This window comes from Pelophylax lessonae, assembly GCF_965119305.1.
Source record: "Pelophylax lessonae genome assembly, chromosome: 2".
NCBI lineage: Eukaryota > Metazoa > Chordata > Amphibia > Anura > Ranidae > Pelophylax > Pelophylax lessonae.
This window is the reverse complement of record NC_138769.1, coordinates 315647520-315664563: the sequence shown is the minus strand read 5'-3', so window position 1 is coordinate 315664563 and position 17044 is coordinate 315647520. Positions and strand designations below refer to the sequence as shown.

Below are 17044 nucleotides of genomic sequence, written 5' to 3'. Positions count from 1 at the left end.
GTACTCTAACAAAACACACCACTCCTGTTTTTAAAGTGTCCTTATCTCCTTAGAAATCCACTCTATTTAGATGTCAATCAGTACATGTATTGAATAGAAATTCCCTCCCTCATGTCTCTATATATTGTCACAATTTTAAGACATGTTCTACTTGACTAGAACTGTTGTCCAAAACGTATCCCACCAGAAGAGACAACAGCCAACATGCTTGCCCTCCATGTCTTATTGCTTGTAGCCGCTCTTATTCAGAAAGGTATGCTTTTTCAAACACTTTGTTCTCTCATATAGTTCTGCACATTTGCTAGAGGATTGTGGTCTTCCAGCTGTTGATGAACTACATTTCCCAGGCATGCTATATCAGCTGCTGACTTGTTGTTCCTCAACAATCAGAGGATATCAGACTTCATATTAAGGATTTGAACATCACTCTAGCTAAATAATCAATGATTGGATTTGAGCTAGTTGTTGAGGGCTCTATATCTAAAGTTTGATCAGCTAATAACTTACACTAAACAATTTTATTTAGGTTTCATTCAGTAGATATACTGTGATTCTTGGTCAAATTGGTTGACCTAAAAATATGGTGTAGCAACTAGCAAGCTATATGCTAAATACGGTATGTCAATCAATGTAATGCTAAAACAGAAGCATCAATAGGAAATTTCACTGGGTGCACGCATGCGCATTGGTTGTAAAGCGAAAACATGTTGATGTTGATCTTGCTGCAGGCTTTATCCTCTTGACTTTGTATGTGGCCAGAGTGCACCATCAACTTAATGAAAGCTACAGTTAATACATGTTTTTCTTTTCTTTTTTTTTTCTTTATATGCCTAAAGTAATGAAAATAACTGTATCTCATAGGTATATTTTTATTGAATTTTTGTTATATACCATACTATAAATGTTATTTTTTTAAATTAATTTTACTAATGTTTTGTAATGTTTTTTTATTATGCACAGAATAAAATCATAGGTATATGTAGATACTTATAAAGTTGTTAAATTAATAATGACAATTGTTACCTATGTATGTTTATTAAGCTTAGTTTTAGTAACTCTAGTAAGCTCATCCCTGGTATATCCATAGGGATTGATGGCATGATATAGGAGTTTCTCATCTTAACAAATGAGGCCCATGGCACCTTATCAAAGTCAATAATACAAACCCCCAGCAATGATGTAAGTGGTCTCAATAACCTCCCCTTCATTGGTGGTCAGTGGTAGTAATGTCAAACCCCCCACTGGTGCTCAGTGGGAGGTTCAAGCTGTAATAAGACTGCTCTTTTCCCTTCCCTCCAATATTGGTGGTCAATGGCAGGCTCAAGCTGTAATAATAAACCTGAAAAAAAGCAAATATAGCTGATTTGTTAAAAACTAGCAAAAGGAAAAGTGCACATGGGCAGGGCAATATACAAAACAGTATAAAAGGGGTCCCCAGCACAGATTTTTAAGCTAGCCAAAAAATAAATCTGTTTAGTGTAAAAAATAGGTTTCAGTTGCATATATTTGCAAACAGATGCAGAAGCATCCCTGCCACATCAAGGTACCACTAATAGATGTGGTCCCTAACTTTAAGCTATCTAAGTTTCCCAACTGTGGGATATATATATATATATATATATATATATATATATATATATATATACACACACACACACACACACAGAAAGAGAGCAAGTTCATCTAGAGTATGTCATCCTCCTCAAAGGCAGCTGTAACTTTGCTGGATAGCTTGAAGGTGTGCTGGGAACCCCTTTTGTTTTGTTTTCTAATAAGAACTCCCAACATTGGTAGAAAGGTTCAGGCTGTAATAAGAAATTCCACCCCAACAGTATTGGTGGTCAGTGTTAGGCATAGACTGCAATAATAAAATCCCAAGCACTGGTGTTCAGTGGTTTACATACCTGAGAACATACTCATGTGCTGCAGCCTCTACGCTTCAGGTGGAACTCTACTTCTACTGTTGGGCAGAGATCACTCTACCTGACAGTTCAAACTTCTTTCAGTGCAGGGTGCTGAAACACAGAGAGTGTTTCAGCACTCTCTTCATGCCACCAGGAAACCCTCTAAAGGCTGGTGCTTGGTGCTGACCACTGCCCTAGTCCCCTGGCTCTGTGGGCATGACAGAAAAAGCACTCATTAGTCTATCTATTAGTATATCAAGAGCCCAAGTTCACAAATCTGCTTCTCTGTGACAATGGTCATGTTTCCATCAGTCTAAGATAATACTTTAGCCAACACTTTTTTGTTTTATTTTGGATATGGTGGGTAAAGTAGAAAATCTTGAAAAAAGCAACATAATCATAACAGAATAGAAAATATGGTCATCACTGAATTTTAGTTTTCCCACTGATTAAAAGTATAAGTAAATCATTCTAACTACTGTTTTAATTTTTTTTATATAGAACATATTTAAATTCTTATTAATAAATTTAGCACCTTGCAGTTGTTTCAGTGGATTTTATGAATTGTAAAATTAGTTAATGAGCAAGAAAAATGTTTTGGTTGTTTTATTACAAGATACGCTAAAAAGAGAATATTGTCAGAAACGTATATGGTCTTTACCTATAGTTTACTTGAAACTATTATATGAAGTTGGAATTATTTTCAGATTTTCAGGTCCTGCGTCTTATCACGTTTATAGAATTAATAGTGGCAATTGCTGACTTAATTTAGTGTTAAATTTTGAACTATTTTTACAGCTCAAATAAGCAAATATTACACTATTTTTTAAAACTGGATACAAGTTAAATTCACAACTCAAATATACATAATAATAATTATTTTTGTGTTCGAAAATAGAAGAGACCTTTAAGCAAGGTGTGAAATGGAACAATTAAAAAAACCGCAAAGAGCAACAAAGCACAAAGCAATGGATTTGAAAGAGATTAGAAAGTGTAGCTCTGCATTGAAGTTGTGTATTTATGAGATCTAAGCAACAATCCACCGGAATACAGACTGATATGTTGATGTCAGCAATCACAATGCCTTATTTTGGTGAGCAGTGATCCATACAAAACCACTGTATTGGTCTCAGTCTCACACTACCACACCCTGCACAGGTGCAGTACTAGGTAGGTCAGCTTTAATCCTGACCAAATCACTGCTAAAGGTATAGCACGAGTCAATTCATCAAATGTACGTAACATTTTTCATAGTTTTTTAGTGTGTTATGAAAGAACAATATTTAGAAAATAAATGTTAGCACAAAAATACAAGACCAGACTACTAAGGCTACATACATGTTCAATTCGCTTGTACAATTTTCCTTTAGATTTACCTCAAACTATGTATTGCAAGGGCCTGCCTAATTCTATACAATTGAAAGCTGTTTAGATTTGACCTCATGTTATATGGTTTTTGGGAAATCTAAATGAAAATTGTACAGGAAAATTGAACATGTATGGCCAGCCTTAGATATAATTACAATAAGCAGGTCTACAGTTTGCTCACCCTTAGTTATGTGATGTTCAGACAATAGCTCCCTGTGTTGTTATCAAAACATTTATACCTATTTATATGTAATAATAATAATATATATATATATATATATATATATATATATATATATATATATATATTATAATTAATAATATATTGTAGACTTAATCTATCTAAGATATTATCTGAAAAGTATAAGCTCTAATGAGCAGGGCCCTCTAGTTCCTCCTGTTTTGAACTGTATTGTAACTGTATTGTCTTCCCTCACATTGTAAAGCGCTGCGCAAACTGTTGGCGCTATATAAATCCTGTATAATAATATATATATATATATATATATATATATATATATATATATATATATATATATATATATATATATATATATATATAATGTTGCACAGGATTTAAAAAAAATCCCCTCTGGTTGTCAGAGCACAGACATGGTTAATGGGACATTCAATCTTTCCTAAATTAGGAGAATCTATAAATGATACTTCAAAAGCACTCAACCCCATTATCTTATTATCTTTGGACTTAAAGTTGCAATAGTGTATGATAATAGCAGTAGTCAATACAAACATAGTCCACCTAATAGTTTAATAGCTGGAAAAACAAATCAGATGTAGGTAAACTGTTACCTATCTACAATATCAATTAGTGTTTTTAAAATCAGAATGTATAAATGTTGTACTGATCTTACATTCTTTTTTTTTTCTTCCTTTTAGGAGATGCTTACACATGCTACAGTAAGTAGTCGTCCGTATGTCCAATGCCTTTTTACACACAATCATTGGTGTGCGCAGCCTATTGCATTAGGGTGTACACCCCAGAGCACAAACATGCATGCGTGTATATTTACTGGCCCCTTCCCAGTTCTCCATTCTGAAACATCCCCCGCAGCAGCCGGCGGGTGAGGAGAGGAGGGAAGCTGGCAGCACTGCAGAGGGAAAAGGAGGCTCCATGAGGAGGCGGAATTGGCCCTGCGTGGGGTGATTAGGGTGTGCCCAGGCGCACCTGGCACACCTTCTGTGCACGCCTATGCACACAATAGATATATAGGTAACCAGACAGAAAGATAATGAAACTTTATCTATATGTGTTAACAAATGGATGAAACATGACTTTCCTTTTGTATTGCTGACAACAAGGAACGGCTTCAGACATTTTTTTTTTGCTGATGCTGGAGGGGGAGCTTAACCCCTGATTCTGAATCACACGTTACACTAAACACAGGAATATCATATTAAGAAATGCTTAGTTGGAAAATGTAAAACTAAACTAAATAGTAAGTCAAAGTATAGTAATAATAAAGACTGTAGCCCCCCTTGGGCACATCAAATAGAACAAAGCTATGGTCCATAATGCGCTAAGCAGTGGGCTAAAGAGACATGGTTAAATTAAACACAAGCCTATTCACTATATACACTTATCCCTTTACTCACAAAATAAACCTTAATTTTCGTACCACTAGGCATACTGTCACAGACAAACATAAACAAGGCTGGGTTTATAATGTTAGAATGCATTAACAGGTCTTGTGTAAAGCTGGCCATACATTACACAATTTTCTTATTCAATGTCTTTTGGATTTACCTTCAACTATGTAGTGCAAGGGCCTGCCTGATTGCATACAAAATTAAAGTGTTTAGGTTTGACCTCATATTATATGGTTTTGGTAAATCTAAAGGTAAATTGTACAAGAGTATTGTATAATGTATGGCCATCTTAAAGCCATCCCAATTTTTTGAATGGGCTATCTAATGCACCAAAACACGCCAAAAAGGTGCATTCACAATTTTTTGAACAGATTCATACTGACAGCAGTATGAACCCAGCCTTAAAGTACATTTTTGGCTTTAGGATTGCTTTAAGGACTAAATCAAGCAAAAAATAATGTTTTTAATGGACCAAGGAAAGTTTAGAAACCTATGTCAAGAGTTTTAATGGTTTCTGGGTTTCCATTGTGGAGATTTCCTCTTACTCCTTGTACCAATGACAACTAAAGGAACAGAGGAGATGTAGAGGAGTGCACAATAATATTTTGTGTAAAATATTGGTTCATCCCTTCTTCTTTTAATTATTCTTTGCAGGTCAACAATCTGCTGCGGATACAGTCCTGTGTAGCGCTGCTTCATGTGGTGGTGGATCTTGTACATTAGCCAATGGATGCGCATGTAACCTTGATGCCACTATAACCTGCGTTCCGACAACTGAATGTGCCAGCGTGGCCGATAATATTTGTTGCCCTACAGGCTATTACTGGTCACCAACAGACAACTGCTGTACAGGTAACTTGAGTTATTGCGTTGAGTTTATTTTGTCTTTTTGGGTGCCTTCTCAGTAGAATCAACTATAGGAATCTGAAGTTCTGCTTGTAGTACTTTTGACAACTTCTTTTTTTTTTACCTATTACAGCCACTCTGATCTGCAACCCTGCTTGTACTAATGATAAGATCTGCACGAATGTCAGCTCAGTAGCCACTTGCGGCTGTAATACTACACTCTACAGTAGTCTGAGTAAGTCCTAGAAACCTAAAATATGGTATTAAAAACTGTTATTGTTGTTAATTGGCCAAATGTTTTCAGCTTGTAACAGTTGTTATACCTTGTGAAACAAACTGCAGCATTAAAAGTCGAAAACATTTTTAATGACCTCTAGTTTAAATACGTCTATTTGTTTTACTACTTTGGATCTAACACTGGACATACAGGGGAAGATTTACTAAAACTGGTGAACACAGAATCTGGTGCAGCTGTGCATAGTAACTAATCTAGCTTCTAGGTTTTAGCCCTGGTTTACACTGAACGTGGGTTTGAAATCGTGCGACTTCAGCTGAACTTGCACAATTTCAAACCCGTATTTTAGTGTGAGTTTGGGGGCGATTTGAATTAACTGTGTGGGTTCATGCACAGATTTCTATTGAAATTGCCCCTGAAATCTGCAAAAGTAGTGCAGGAACTACTGTAGAAATCAGTGCAGCGCCGCAAAGTAGACGTTGCACCGATCACCCTCCTCCTGGGACCTGGCTTCCCGCCCAAAGACACCCTGTCACATGTGCCCCTGACTTTTATGACCTATCCCAGAAAGCACCACTGTTGTGCCAACCCACTGGGACAGCCACAAAAGCCTATGTATCACTGGCTGGGTGTCCTCCACTGTCCAACATGCTCTCCCATTGGATACAGTGGGGACACTCCCTCAGCCCTGATGAATCCCACCCTGGATACATGCAACAGGCAGAACTAACAATCAGGCTCCCCTGATAAGCAGATAGAGCTGCTAAGCTTCTACCAACCTAGCACTTACCTAGGAGGGTGCTACACAAATATTGGTTTGCTGAGAAAAAAAAAACTGTTTTTTAAATGAATTAATACATTTTAAAGAAACAAATAGGTACGCCTTTTACATTAAATAAGTGCACAGCAGAGTTCCCCCCTACATCCAGGAGTGCCCAGTAGAGTACACTTTATATGCAGGAGTGCTCATCAGAGCCCCCTTCCATCCAGGAGGACCAGGCAGAGTCCCTCCTTACATCAAGGAGTGCCCATCAGAATGCCCCCTTTACATCAAGGAGTGCACATCAGAGTCCCCCCTTACATTCTGGAGTGCCCATCAAAACCCTCCCAATGCATACTAGAGTGTCCATCAGAGTTCCCCCTTGCTGAACTTCAAACAGATATATAAATCAATGAGTAAAGTAATTTACTCATTGATTTACATTTATATTTTAGTGTAATTCACACATAAAGGGGCAGCTGTCACATTAATGCATATAGGTATACATGGTTGGCACCCTTTATAATTGGATTCTTGCAAACAGATATAGTAGACAAAAATAAATGTAGCTATATGATCATTAAAGCGGAACTCCACCAAAAAGGGGAAGTCCTGCTTTAAGGACTCATCCCCCTGCTCCTCTTGCACAATTGGCACTTTGAGGAGCAGGGGGGGGAGCAAGTACCTTTCAAAATCGGTGCTCGACAACAGAAGTTCTCCTCCCTCCCTCCCCCCTGCAGTCTTCTGGGACACTGACAGGTTCCAGAAGACTCCATCCATCAATCCAGGATGTGCCGTGTTGCTATAGCTGCCAGCAGTAATCGCATGAAAAAATTTGACAGGCTGGTTGTACCCAAGTCGATCGATGGATCGACTTGGGTACAATCAGCCTGCCCATACATGGATCAAAGCTTGGCCGGTCCCTGCTGAACCGGACAAGATTTAATCCATCTATGGCCGGCTTTAGACTGAGAAAGGGAGGGGCAGCACTGGAAACCTGTCAGGTGTGCTGCATGGAAATGTGTCAGAAAATGGCTAATAGGAGGAGTGCGAGTGTGCAGGCAGAGAGATGGCTTATTAATCTTCTGATGGCAAATGGGCATGTTGATATCAAAAGTGTATTTGTTATGTGTATCTAAAGCCAAAACGTTTTTCGATTTTAGTTTCGGATGGTATGAGAAGGCTAAAACCATTATAAATTTGGTATTGCTGTCTGGGTCCCCACTGGGGAGCTTCACCTTATCTAAATGTGAGAGAGAATCCCAAATCTTGAATTAAAAAAAAAAAAAAAATAGAGGGGAATTTAAATAATATAATAATCAAGGTCAAAGATCAAAGTCTTCTTTATGTGACAATTAACTTATTTTAGAGAGATTTTCTTTTACTTCTTGCTGTGTCTATGGAACAGAAGTTTTTTTTCCCCCTAATGAGACACAGATCCCAAATAGGAATTGCCAATGGTTTAACTCATTCCACTACACTATCCAAAACTTACTATACAAAGGCCACTTTGTATTTCCCTAAAAGGTTTGCTAACTTGGGGTAATTAATTGTAGGAATAATAAAGTATATGTAAACCCTCACCTTGTAAAGCAACCCATTCAGTTTAAAATAGAAATGAAAGGCAAAACATCATAGATATAAAAAAAAAATTATAAAAACAATGGTTCACATTTTTTATAAGTGATCACATAATCTCTGTTGTTGGTTGCATACAAGCTAGGGGAGGAGAAGCAGCACACTAGTCTTCTCAGTGAATGGCTATGGGGGGGGGGGGGCTAGTGTGGTAAATTTGTAATAGGAATGCAGAGGGACTGGAAGGAACACCAGGTAATTAAAAAAAAAAAAAAGGAAGCAATACGGAGAGAACAGGATACTTTTTAAAATATGAACATGGTACAGCAGGCCCATATCAGAAAAATGAAATGTTGGGTTTACATATTCTTTAGGATATCACTGTAGTAGACACGCTAATTATGCATTGTCACATCCAACTTTTGTAATAGTGAGCCTTTTTCTATTTTCCGCTTTGTTTTAGACTCATCATCTATTGCTCCAACAATAAATTGTGGAACAAGTGTCATAACGGTCTCCCTTAGTGAATGCTTATTGGAGTCACTTGGGTATGATCCCGATAGCTTCCAGTTAAACAACAACTCAGACTCCTGCACTAACACCTACACACAGACCGTCAACAACCAGACTATGATGACAATCCAGGCTTTACCCCAGACAGGATGGTGTGGGAATGTCATGACTGTAAGTATATCTGTAAAAATCTGTTTATAACTATGTGCTAGTATACTGACAATACGGTATCAAACTCAGATCAATAATCAGACAAGGTAAGTTCATTTTACACCTTCAGCTACAATGGCTGTTTGAATAAAGGACAGCTAGAATTGAAATTGACAATGTATGTAGCCATTGCCTTTATTCACATCTGAAATCTGGTGTTTTTTGATTTGGCCAAGTGAGTGTTTACTATAGATACACCAAAGATTTGGGTTACTAGGTAGTGTAATCAGCCAATGTATAACATGCTTTTCAGGGGCTCTATGGGGCTGATTTACTAAACTGGAGAGTACATAATGTGGTGCAGCTGTAAATGCCAATCAGCTTCTAAATTCAGCTTGTTCAATTAAACTTTGTCAATAAAACCCGGAAGCTGATTGGTTTCTATGCAGAGCTACACCAGATTTTGTACCCTCCAGTTTTACAGTTTTAGTAAATCGACCCCTGTGTGTCCAAGCTCAGAGCAGATTAGTGTAGGTCAACCAGGCATATGTTGACCTGTACACTCATATTATTGTGGATTTACTAGAAAATACAGTATAGTACACATTGGATGCAATTTCAGAATGTCTTTACTTCACCCTAGAGAAACACAATGCAAATAGTGCCCATACATCCACAGAACATTTAGATGTGCCTTGAACTTCTAGGTCTAATGTAGCTGAACATCTGATGTTAGTAAGCTTGTTTCCATCATGTTTCCTTTTTTTTTTTTTGTTTTGTTTCCTTTTTTCGGGCTTTGTTTGATGGTTTCTGTTTGCTGAAAAAGGTTCTAGACATATATCCAACATATTTTGCTTTTCAGACTGACACCTCACAAGTTCACTATTCAAATGTCCTCCATATTGGAGTTCCGAACTCTCAAGTAGTTAAAGCAAGTCCTGTAAACCTCACCTTTTCCTGTTCCTACAACTTGACGATACAGACGAGCTTGGCTGGTGGTTTTAATGTTTCCGTGAAGTAAGAATACCTTAAAAAAAATGAAGTGCTAACATTTCACAGAAGAGGTCCAGAATTATTTTGGCCTCTCCCTTAAATATACTGTATATACATTTTCATTTTTCTTCCTTCCTTTCTTGTCTACTAGCACTGTCAACCTCACGGCAAGCGGTGTTGGCTCTGTGACCACTACAATGGCAGCTTACTGGGACTCACAATATACTCAAGCAATACAAAACAGTGACACTGTACCTGTTGGATCAAACATCTATATAGGAATAACTGCAAATGCTGGAGACGTCAGCACGTTTGTTCTAAGAACAGAGAGCTGCATTGCCACTCCTGATAATAATGTGAATAATGTCAACAACGTAGCCATTTTGAGTGGAGGGTAGGTTTTTGTGATTTCTATATTCATTTCTGTTTTTGATTATTTTCATACTGTATTTCTGACTATCATACAGAGACAAAACGAGTTGTATTAAAGTAAAACTTCAGGCAGACAGCCAAATACACAAAGGAAATACACATAAGTGTGCTGTTTTATTTGCCAAAATATTTGTACCTGTTTCCGTCCAGTTCTATAATTTATACAACTCAGAACACAGCTGTTGGGCAGAGCAGGGACCTGATTTTTTTATGCTGTATTTAAATATAAAAGCAAACTTTTATTATATTGCAGTGTACAGATTCGTAGATGTGGTGGCTGCATTCATTTTCCTTTTTAGGCCTCTTTCACATGGTCTGCCTCCGTAGGCGGATCCGTGTTGCTCAGCGGGGATTGATCCACGATCCCCGCTGAGCCGGCGGATGACAGCTCCGTCTCCGCTCGAATGGGAGATCGGATGAGAGCGGACCGCCTGTCCGCTCTCATCCTTTCCGATCCGATCCGATCACTGAACGGATGGAAAAATAGGGTTTCCATCTGTCCAGATTTCACGGACATGATCGGATACGGATGGCAGCGGGTGTCAGCGGAGGTGTCTCCGCTGACACCCGCTGCCCCATAGAGCTGCATGGAGGATCCGATCAGATCCGCCTGAAAAACTGACAGGCGGATCTGATCGGACCACCCGTGTGAAAGAGCCCTTAGGCTTTCTTTCTTTTATTTTGACCTGGTTATCCATCCAGTATGTCTGTTGTTGTTTTTCAACAGAACAAGCTGTCGTGCAGATGTTGCAGTTAGGCGGTTGAGACAAACCATTTACTAATGTCAGGGGTGCTTGCAATGGTCAGCTTTTATTTATGTGAAACCTTTATCCCAAAAGGAACAAAACTGTTGCTGTAACTGCTTATAAAGTGTAAGCTGGAGCTTGACTTCAATTTGTTAGTGTATCTAAATCTGCTAGTCCATCTAACACTGCCCCAGACTGACAAGGCAGATGGAAGATATGAGTGGAGGGCCTGGCCAAAAAAAAAAAAAGGGGGGGGGGGGATAATATAGACACTCATGGCCTATACTGTTCATCCAGAGCCTACAGGAGCTCTCAACAGTGAGGGAGGAAAGCCCAAAAGGGTAGGTCGGCAAATAGAGGAAAGAGAGAGAATAGAGAAGCGAGAAAGATGGGTACCGGGATATTTATTAATTCTTGTATCCTGGCCATGCAACATAAGATTTTATTTCAGAGTTCATTTGTCACATTTACAAAAGGTACCAAAAACTTTGTAGTGTGAGAGTCTAACTGTATATAATTTGAATGGATTGCTTAGATAGGCCATCTTTCTACTTGGCTGTGTAACCAAAATTCAACTGTGTGTAGACAATATTAGAGATTATTGACTGCAGATGATGTGTTTAAGGCCCCTTTCACACATACAGTCCGTTCAGTTCATCAGTTCAGTCACGTCAAATGTATCAGTTCTTCATCCGTTTTTCATCCATTTGTCATCCGTTTTTCATCCGTTTTTCGTCAGTTGTCATCCGTTTTTCGTCAGTTGTTATCCGTTTTTCATCCGTTTTTCATTAGTTATCCGTTTTTTATCCGTTGTCATCCGTTTTTCATCCGTTGTCATCCGTTGACATCAGTTTTTCATCCATTGTCATCCGTTTTTCATCCGATCCGTTTTTTTGACGGATGAAAAATAGGGCATTCATCCGTTCAAAAAAACGGACATTGACGGAAGCGGATGAAAACAGATGTTAACTGATGATCATCCGTTGTCATCCGTTTTTTTATAGAGATACATTGATGTCCGTTTTTCATCCGTCAACGGACAAACGGACAGCATGTGTGAAAGGGTCCTTAACCAATCTGAAAAAGCAATCCCTGTCCAATAATTAACAATGTTATGTTAACTCACAGGTGTCCTGCCAACAAGGGAATCACTGCACAGGTTCAGGATAATGGAGGTTCTCTTGAATCCAGATTCCAGTTTAGCTCATTTGCATTTCAAGGACAGCCATTAGTTTATCTCACCTGCACTGTTCGACTATGCAACAAAAACACAACCTGCACAGGGGTAAGAAAATATATAGATACTCATGTTAAATCCACTAAATATTCTATTCCCCATAATTATAATATTACCAGTCTTATTGTTTTCTATGGTGTAGACACAGATCATAACATATTGCATATCTCTATTACAGTGCAATGCTGCTCGTGAGGCTGATACCGGACTAGGCGTGTTACAGCTTCCAATCAACTTCATAGGTATGTTCTTCCTAAGTGCTTTCCTGGGTAGTGTCCTACATTCTGATTCAGTGATTTGTAAATATTATTCTCTTTCCTAATTCTCCCTTAACATCTTATTGTTTGTTTCACAACTATTGGTTCCCATTGGGCTGTTCGATTTTTTAAATTAGCAGGCTGACTTGCAATAATTGAATATATAATTTTACTTTCAGATGATTATGGAAATTCCGCATCCAGCACAGGTAAGAGAAGCAACATGATGCTCAGCAGTTCATACTATAATACAATATAGCTTTTCAAACCATGTTTTCGTTTCGGTAATTAAAGGTTAATGCTAAAATCACATGAGAGCTCTTGTTGGAGGTTTTTTTAAATTGCTAAATGATGTGTAGACTGCTGTATGATTTCAATGGGGTTCATGTCAGGATCACAGGAGTGACATTAAATGTAAACTCTAAGGCCCCTTTCACACACTCCGTCCGTTAGACGGAGTCCGTTTTTCTCAGCGGGGATTGATCCGCCGATCCCCCGCTGAGCAGGAGGATGACACCTGCGTCTCCGCGCTGTGTGCGGAGACACAGCTGTCAGAGCCCCATGCATCTCTATGGGGGAAATCAGATGGGAACAGACCGTCGGTCCGTTCTCATCCGATCCCATCCGATCTGAAACCCTATTTTCCCTCCGTCCAGATTTGACGGATCGGATGTCAGCGGACATGTCTCCGCTGACATCCGATGCCCCATAGGGATGCATGGGGGGACCGTTCAGATCCGCCAAAAAAATGGACAGGCGGATCTGAACGGTCCGCCTGTGTGAAAGGGGCCATAAGCTAGATACACACTATACAACTTTTGTGTTTTGATTTCCTTTAGATTTTACTTCAACTATTTATTGCGAGGGCCTGCTTGATTGCGCACAAATTGAAAGTCTATTATAAATTGTATAGTGTATAACCTGCTTTAGTCAGAGCGATGTTGTACGAATAATTGTACATGCACATATAGCACCATCCACTGATGAGCTACATCTTTTTAACATACAAATGAATGGAAATAGCCCTACCCCATCACACATGTAGCTTTTTTTGCCAGCAATATGTTTCCCCAACACTTGTGTGGCAGGAAGGGATATTTATCATGTTTCAGCACTAAGAACCCAGTGTCTGTAGTGTCCACTGCCAGTAAAATGGGAAAAATCCAATGCCTTGCATATTATAAAGCTGGATACACACTATACAACTTTTGTTGTTTGATTCCTTTAGATTTACCTTCAACTATGTAGTGCAATGGCCTGTCTAATTGCACACAATTTGAAAGTGTTTAGATTTACCTAAACCATATAATATGAGGTCAAATCTAAAGGAAAAAATCTAAAGAAAATTGTATAGTGTGTATTCAGCTTTACTTTCACGTAACCCTTTGCCTTCGTTCACATCAACGCCAGCTTTGATTGCCCGATTTCAAAGCTGCATTTCAGTCCGACTGAATTACATCTGTGCAGGTTTATGCACAGATGTCCACTGAAATCGCCCCTGAAGTCGCCAAAAATAGTGCAGAAACTACTTTTGGAAATCAGTGCTGCACCGTAAAGTCGGCACTGTTTGGGACTCTCCCATTGCCAGCAATAGGCTGCGATTTGACCTGTGATTGGGGGCTTAGGGCTATATCACATAGGCAATTCTACTGTTAGTGACACATCACCAGACACAGAATCGTCCAAGAGAGACTTCCACTTGTCTCTATGAAATTGATTCTTTGCTGGCCTGAAACACTGACAAATGGCTGTCACTAGCAAGAGGACAGTGGTTAGTGTAGGAGCAGAAACAGGTAAGCAGAATTTTGAGATCCTGTCACAGGCAAGTTTTCGCCACAAGATTGCTGATGTGACATGGCCCTTAGGCACATCATAACACTCAAAGCCTTATCACCCAAAACTTGAAACTTAAGCTACAATCAATCTTTAACACTTAACCTCTCCTAACACTTAACCCATAAAGTGTATCTAAACCCAAGACCAAAATTGTAATATATTGCAGCTTACCAGTCCTTACATGTGGTGGTTGTATGAGTTATTCGTTTTTTGTTGAAGTCATCTGGTGATCCAACCATAGAGTGGGAGGAGTTCTAGATTTTAAGTCACTCTCTGTCCTGGGGAGGTACTGGGGTTTATTTACTAAAACTGGAGAGTGCAGCTGTGCATGGTAGCCAATCAGCTTCGAACTTCAGCCTGTTAATTTAAGCTTTGACAAAAAAAAAAATGGAAGCTGATTGGCTACTGTGCAGAGCTGCACCAGATTTTGGACTCTCAAGTTTTAGTAAATATACCCCACTGTGTCAAAATCTCCCCTTCGCCTCATCTGTTCATTTAAGACAGGTGATGTTAGTCTTGAACATCTAAATGGTTCGCTATAAACCCTAAAAAAAAAAAGGAAAGTTGACTTTTAAAAAAGCCCTTAAAAAATGATATCATCCACCTCCTGTGACAATGCACATAGTGTGGCAAATCCTAATAGGATACTATATCCTCAATATTATAATAAAAAATGTTGATCCCTTGCAGAATCTTTTATCTTACTAATGCTCCGCAGTTGGTAAGGAGGGACTCAGATCTAGGAAAGCTCAGATACCCACAAAGCACAACTTCTGGTCGACAGTGCACCTTTATTTATTTATTTCAGCCAAGCAGCAACAAAGTCGAAAGGCTTTGCAACTCTGTTTAGGATTACAGCAGAGTAGAAACCCCTTTTTTTCCACCTTCTTTTGTGGGTATGGGTCCAGGTTATGCTGTATCTAACTCTCCAGCTACAAAGTTGTGGTGAGGTCAGGGGCTTGCAAAGAGTATATACAGTGTAAGGCATTTTAACAGGAGCTGTCCATTTGACACATAAAGGTTATTTTTAGCTCACAAGTTTTAATTTTCATTTTATAGTTGTGGATAGAATAGGGAATGGTTACAACTCCTGTAAGGTTTTATTTCTTGCTGTGTCCCATTGGGGAGATCTCCATTGACTTCCTGTCCTAGAGATATTACCACTTAAAGATATTTTTGAAATATTTATTGGTTATGAACATTAAATACAGCCAACATTTCAGGGGAAAGGCTTCTACCTTCCTCAGGGCTTGAGCAATGAAACTTATTAGAATCACGAGGAGATGCAATAGAGGACCTATGTTGGTGCTTCCTAAAGACTCTAATCTCTTTGAACTTCCAGCTGGCAGACAGCAATACAACCATGACAAAAGATTTATCACTTCCCTGCTCCTAACTAGAAAAAAAGGTTTTGGTTAGAGATGTTCTTTAAATGCTGATAGCTTTTTGATTTTTGTTTTCTGTAACCTCCTTTTGTTTTTTTTTGTTTTTTTAGCTGTGTCCTGGACTCTGCTGACCAGCTCCCTTCTTGTCTTTTTCTCCATGAAACTCTTCTGAGGAGGATTCTGCTGCTGAGTGGGCTATAAATAAAAATGGTCTTGGGATATACTTGTAATTAAAGCTGTTTTCTGAGGGACTATAAGTTATTTATTTTTCTCTACCATTCTGATGACAACACATAGTTAAAGGGCTTTGATATGGTTTTTTGACTTTATAACTACCCACATGAGGTCATTTGAATATATTCCTACTATCCATCACAGACCACATAATCCCTTTTATTTTGAGAAACTCCCGCCAAGTGCTCAGGATGTATTCTCTGAAAATCAACTTTAATTTAAGTACTAAAAAAAAAAATCTGCATATACTGTATGTTCTGATTTTTAATTCCTGCATCAAATAAATATATTTATAATATATAATCTTGGTGGCTTGCTCATTGATAGCAGTGTGTACTGTATATGAATTTCTATATATTGGTAAAATTAAGATTTGCTTAGGTGATTAAGAGATTAGGATAATAGAATTTACATTACAAGTGTCGTTTAAAAATCCTGTGGGCATATTCATACATGTAACGGGTTGCTGGATGATATACCAGGTACTCCCAGATGCCTACACATGGCTTTGTTCAATTCCAGACCAAAATGGTACCCTGAATACTTGCACTCTGCTGGTTGCATGGTGACCTGTCACTTTCTGCTTCCTTCTCCTCTCTATTGACCAGTGTGGCCACCAATTACACTCTGTGGCCAATAGGGAGACAAGGGGTGTGGTATTGGGTGAGCCACACTGCAACCCAATGCAATCCCATACTATAGTTAGGATACAGGCTCGAAAATATCATTCATGGTTGTAAATAAGTTAAGTCGTTTAAGATGTTGCCATCTTTTCAGGCCCTAAAATGATTCAGAAGGAATCTGTTGTATTGCCTATAAATAATTGTTGCAATGCAGTGAACTCATGAAGATTTCCTTTGCAACTGGTGAATATATTTAGGGAGACTCTGTCATGGAGGAAAAAAAAAAAGAAAAAACTAATACAGATAAAAAAAAAACTGAAGATACTTAGCGGTGAGAAACCT

At 38.6% G+C, this 17044-nt stretch overlaps 1 protein-coding gene across 1 annotated transcript; it reads left to right on the top strand.

The window, feature by feature from the left end:
- Positions 1–204: 204 nt before the first annotated feature.
- On the top strand, positions 205–16082 carry LOC309548617 (pancreatic secretory granule membrane major glycoprotein GP2-like; the record flags this gene model as incomplete). The annotated part of the gene is made up of 11 exons (XM_082248594.1): positions 205–253; positions 4170–4190; positions 5535–5732; positions 5860–5961; positions 8760–8980; positions 9822–9976; positions 10104–10346; positions 12259–12415; positions 12546–12609; positions 12804–12833; positions 15956–16082. 11 exons carry the CDS (start codon positions 205–207, stop codon positions 16015–16017), a joined length of 1302 nt encoding a protein of 433 aa, XP_082104720.1. The 3' UTR covers positions 16018–16082.
- Positions 16083–17044: the final 962 nt, after the last annotated feature.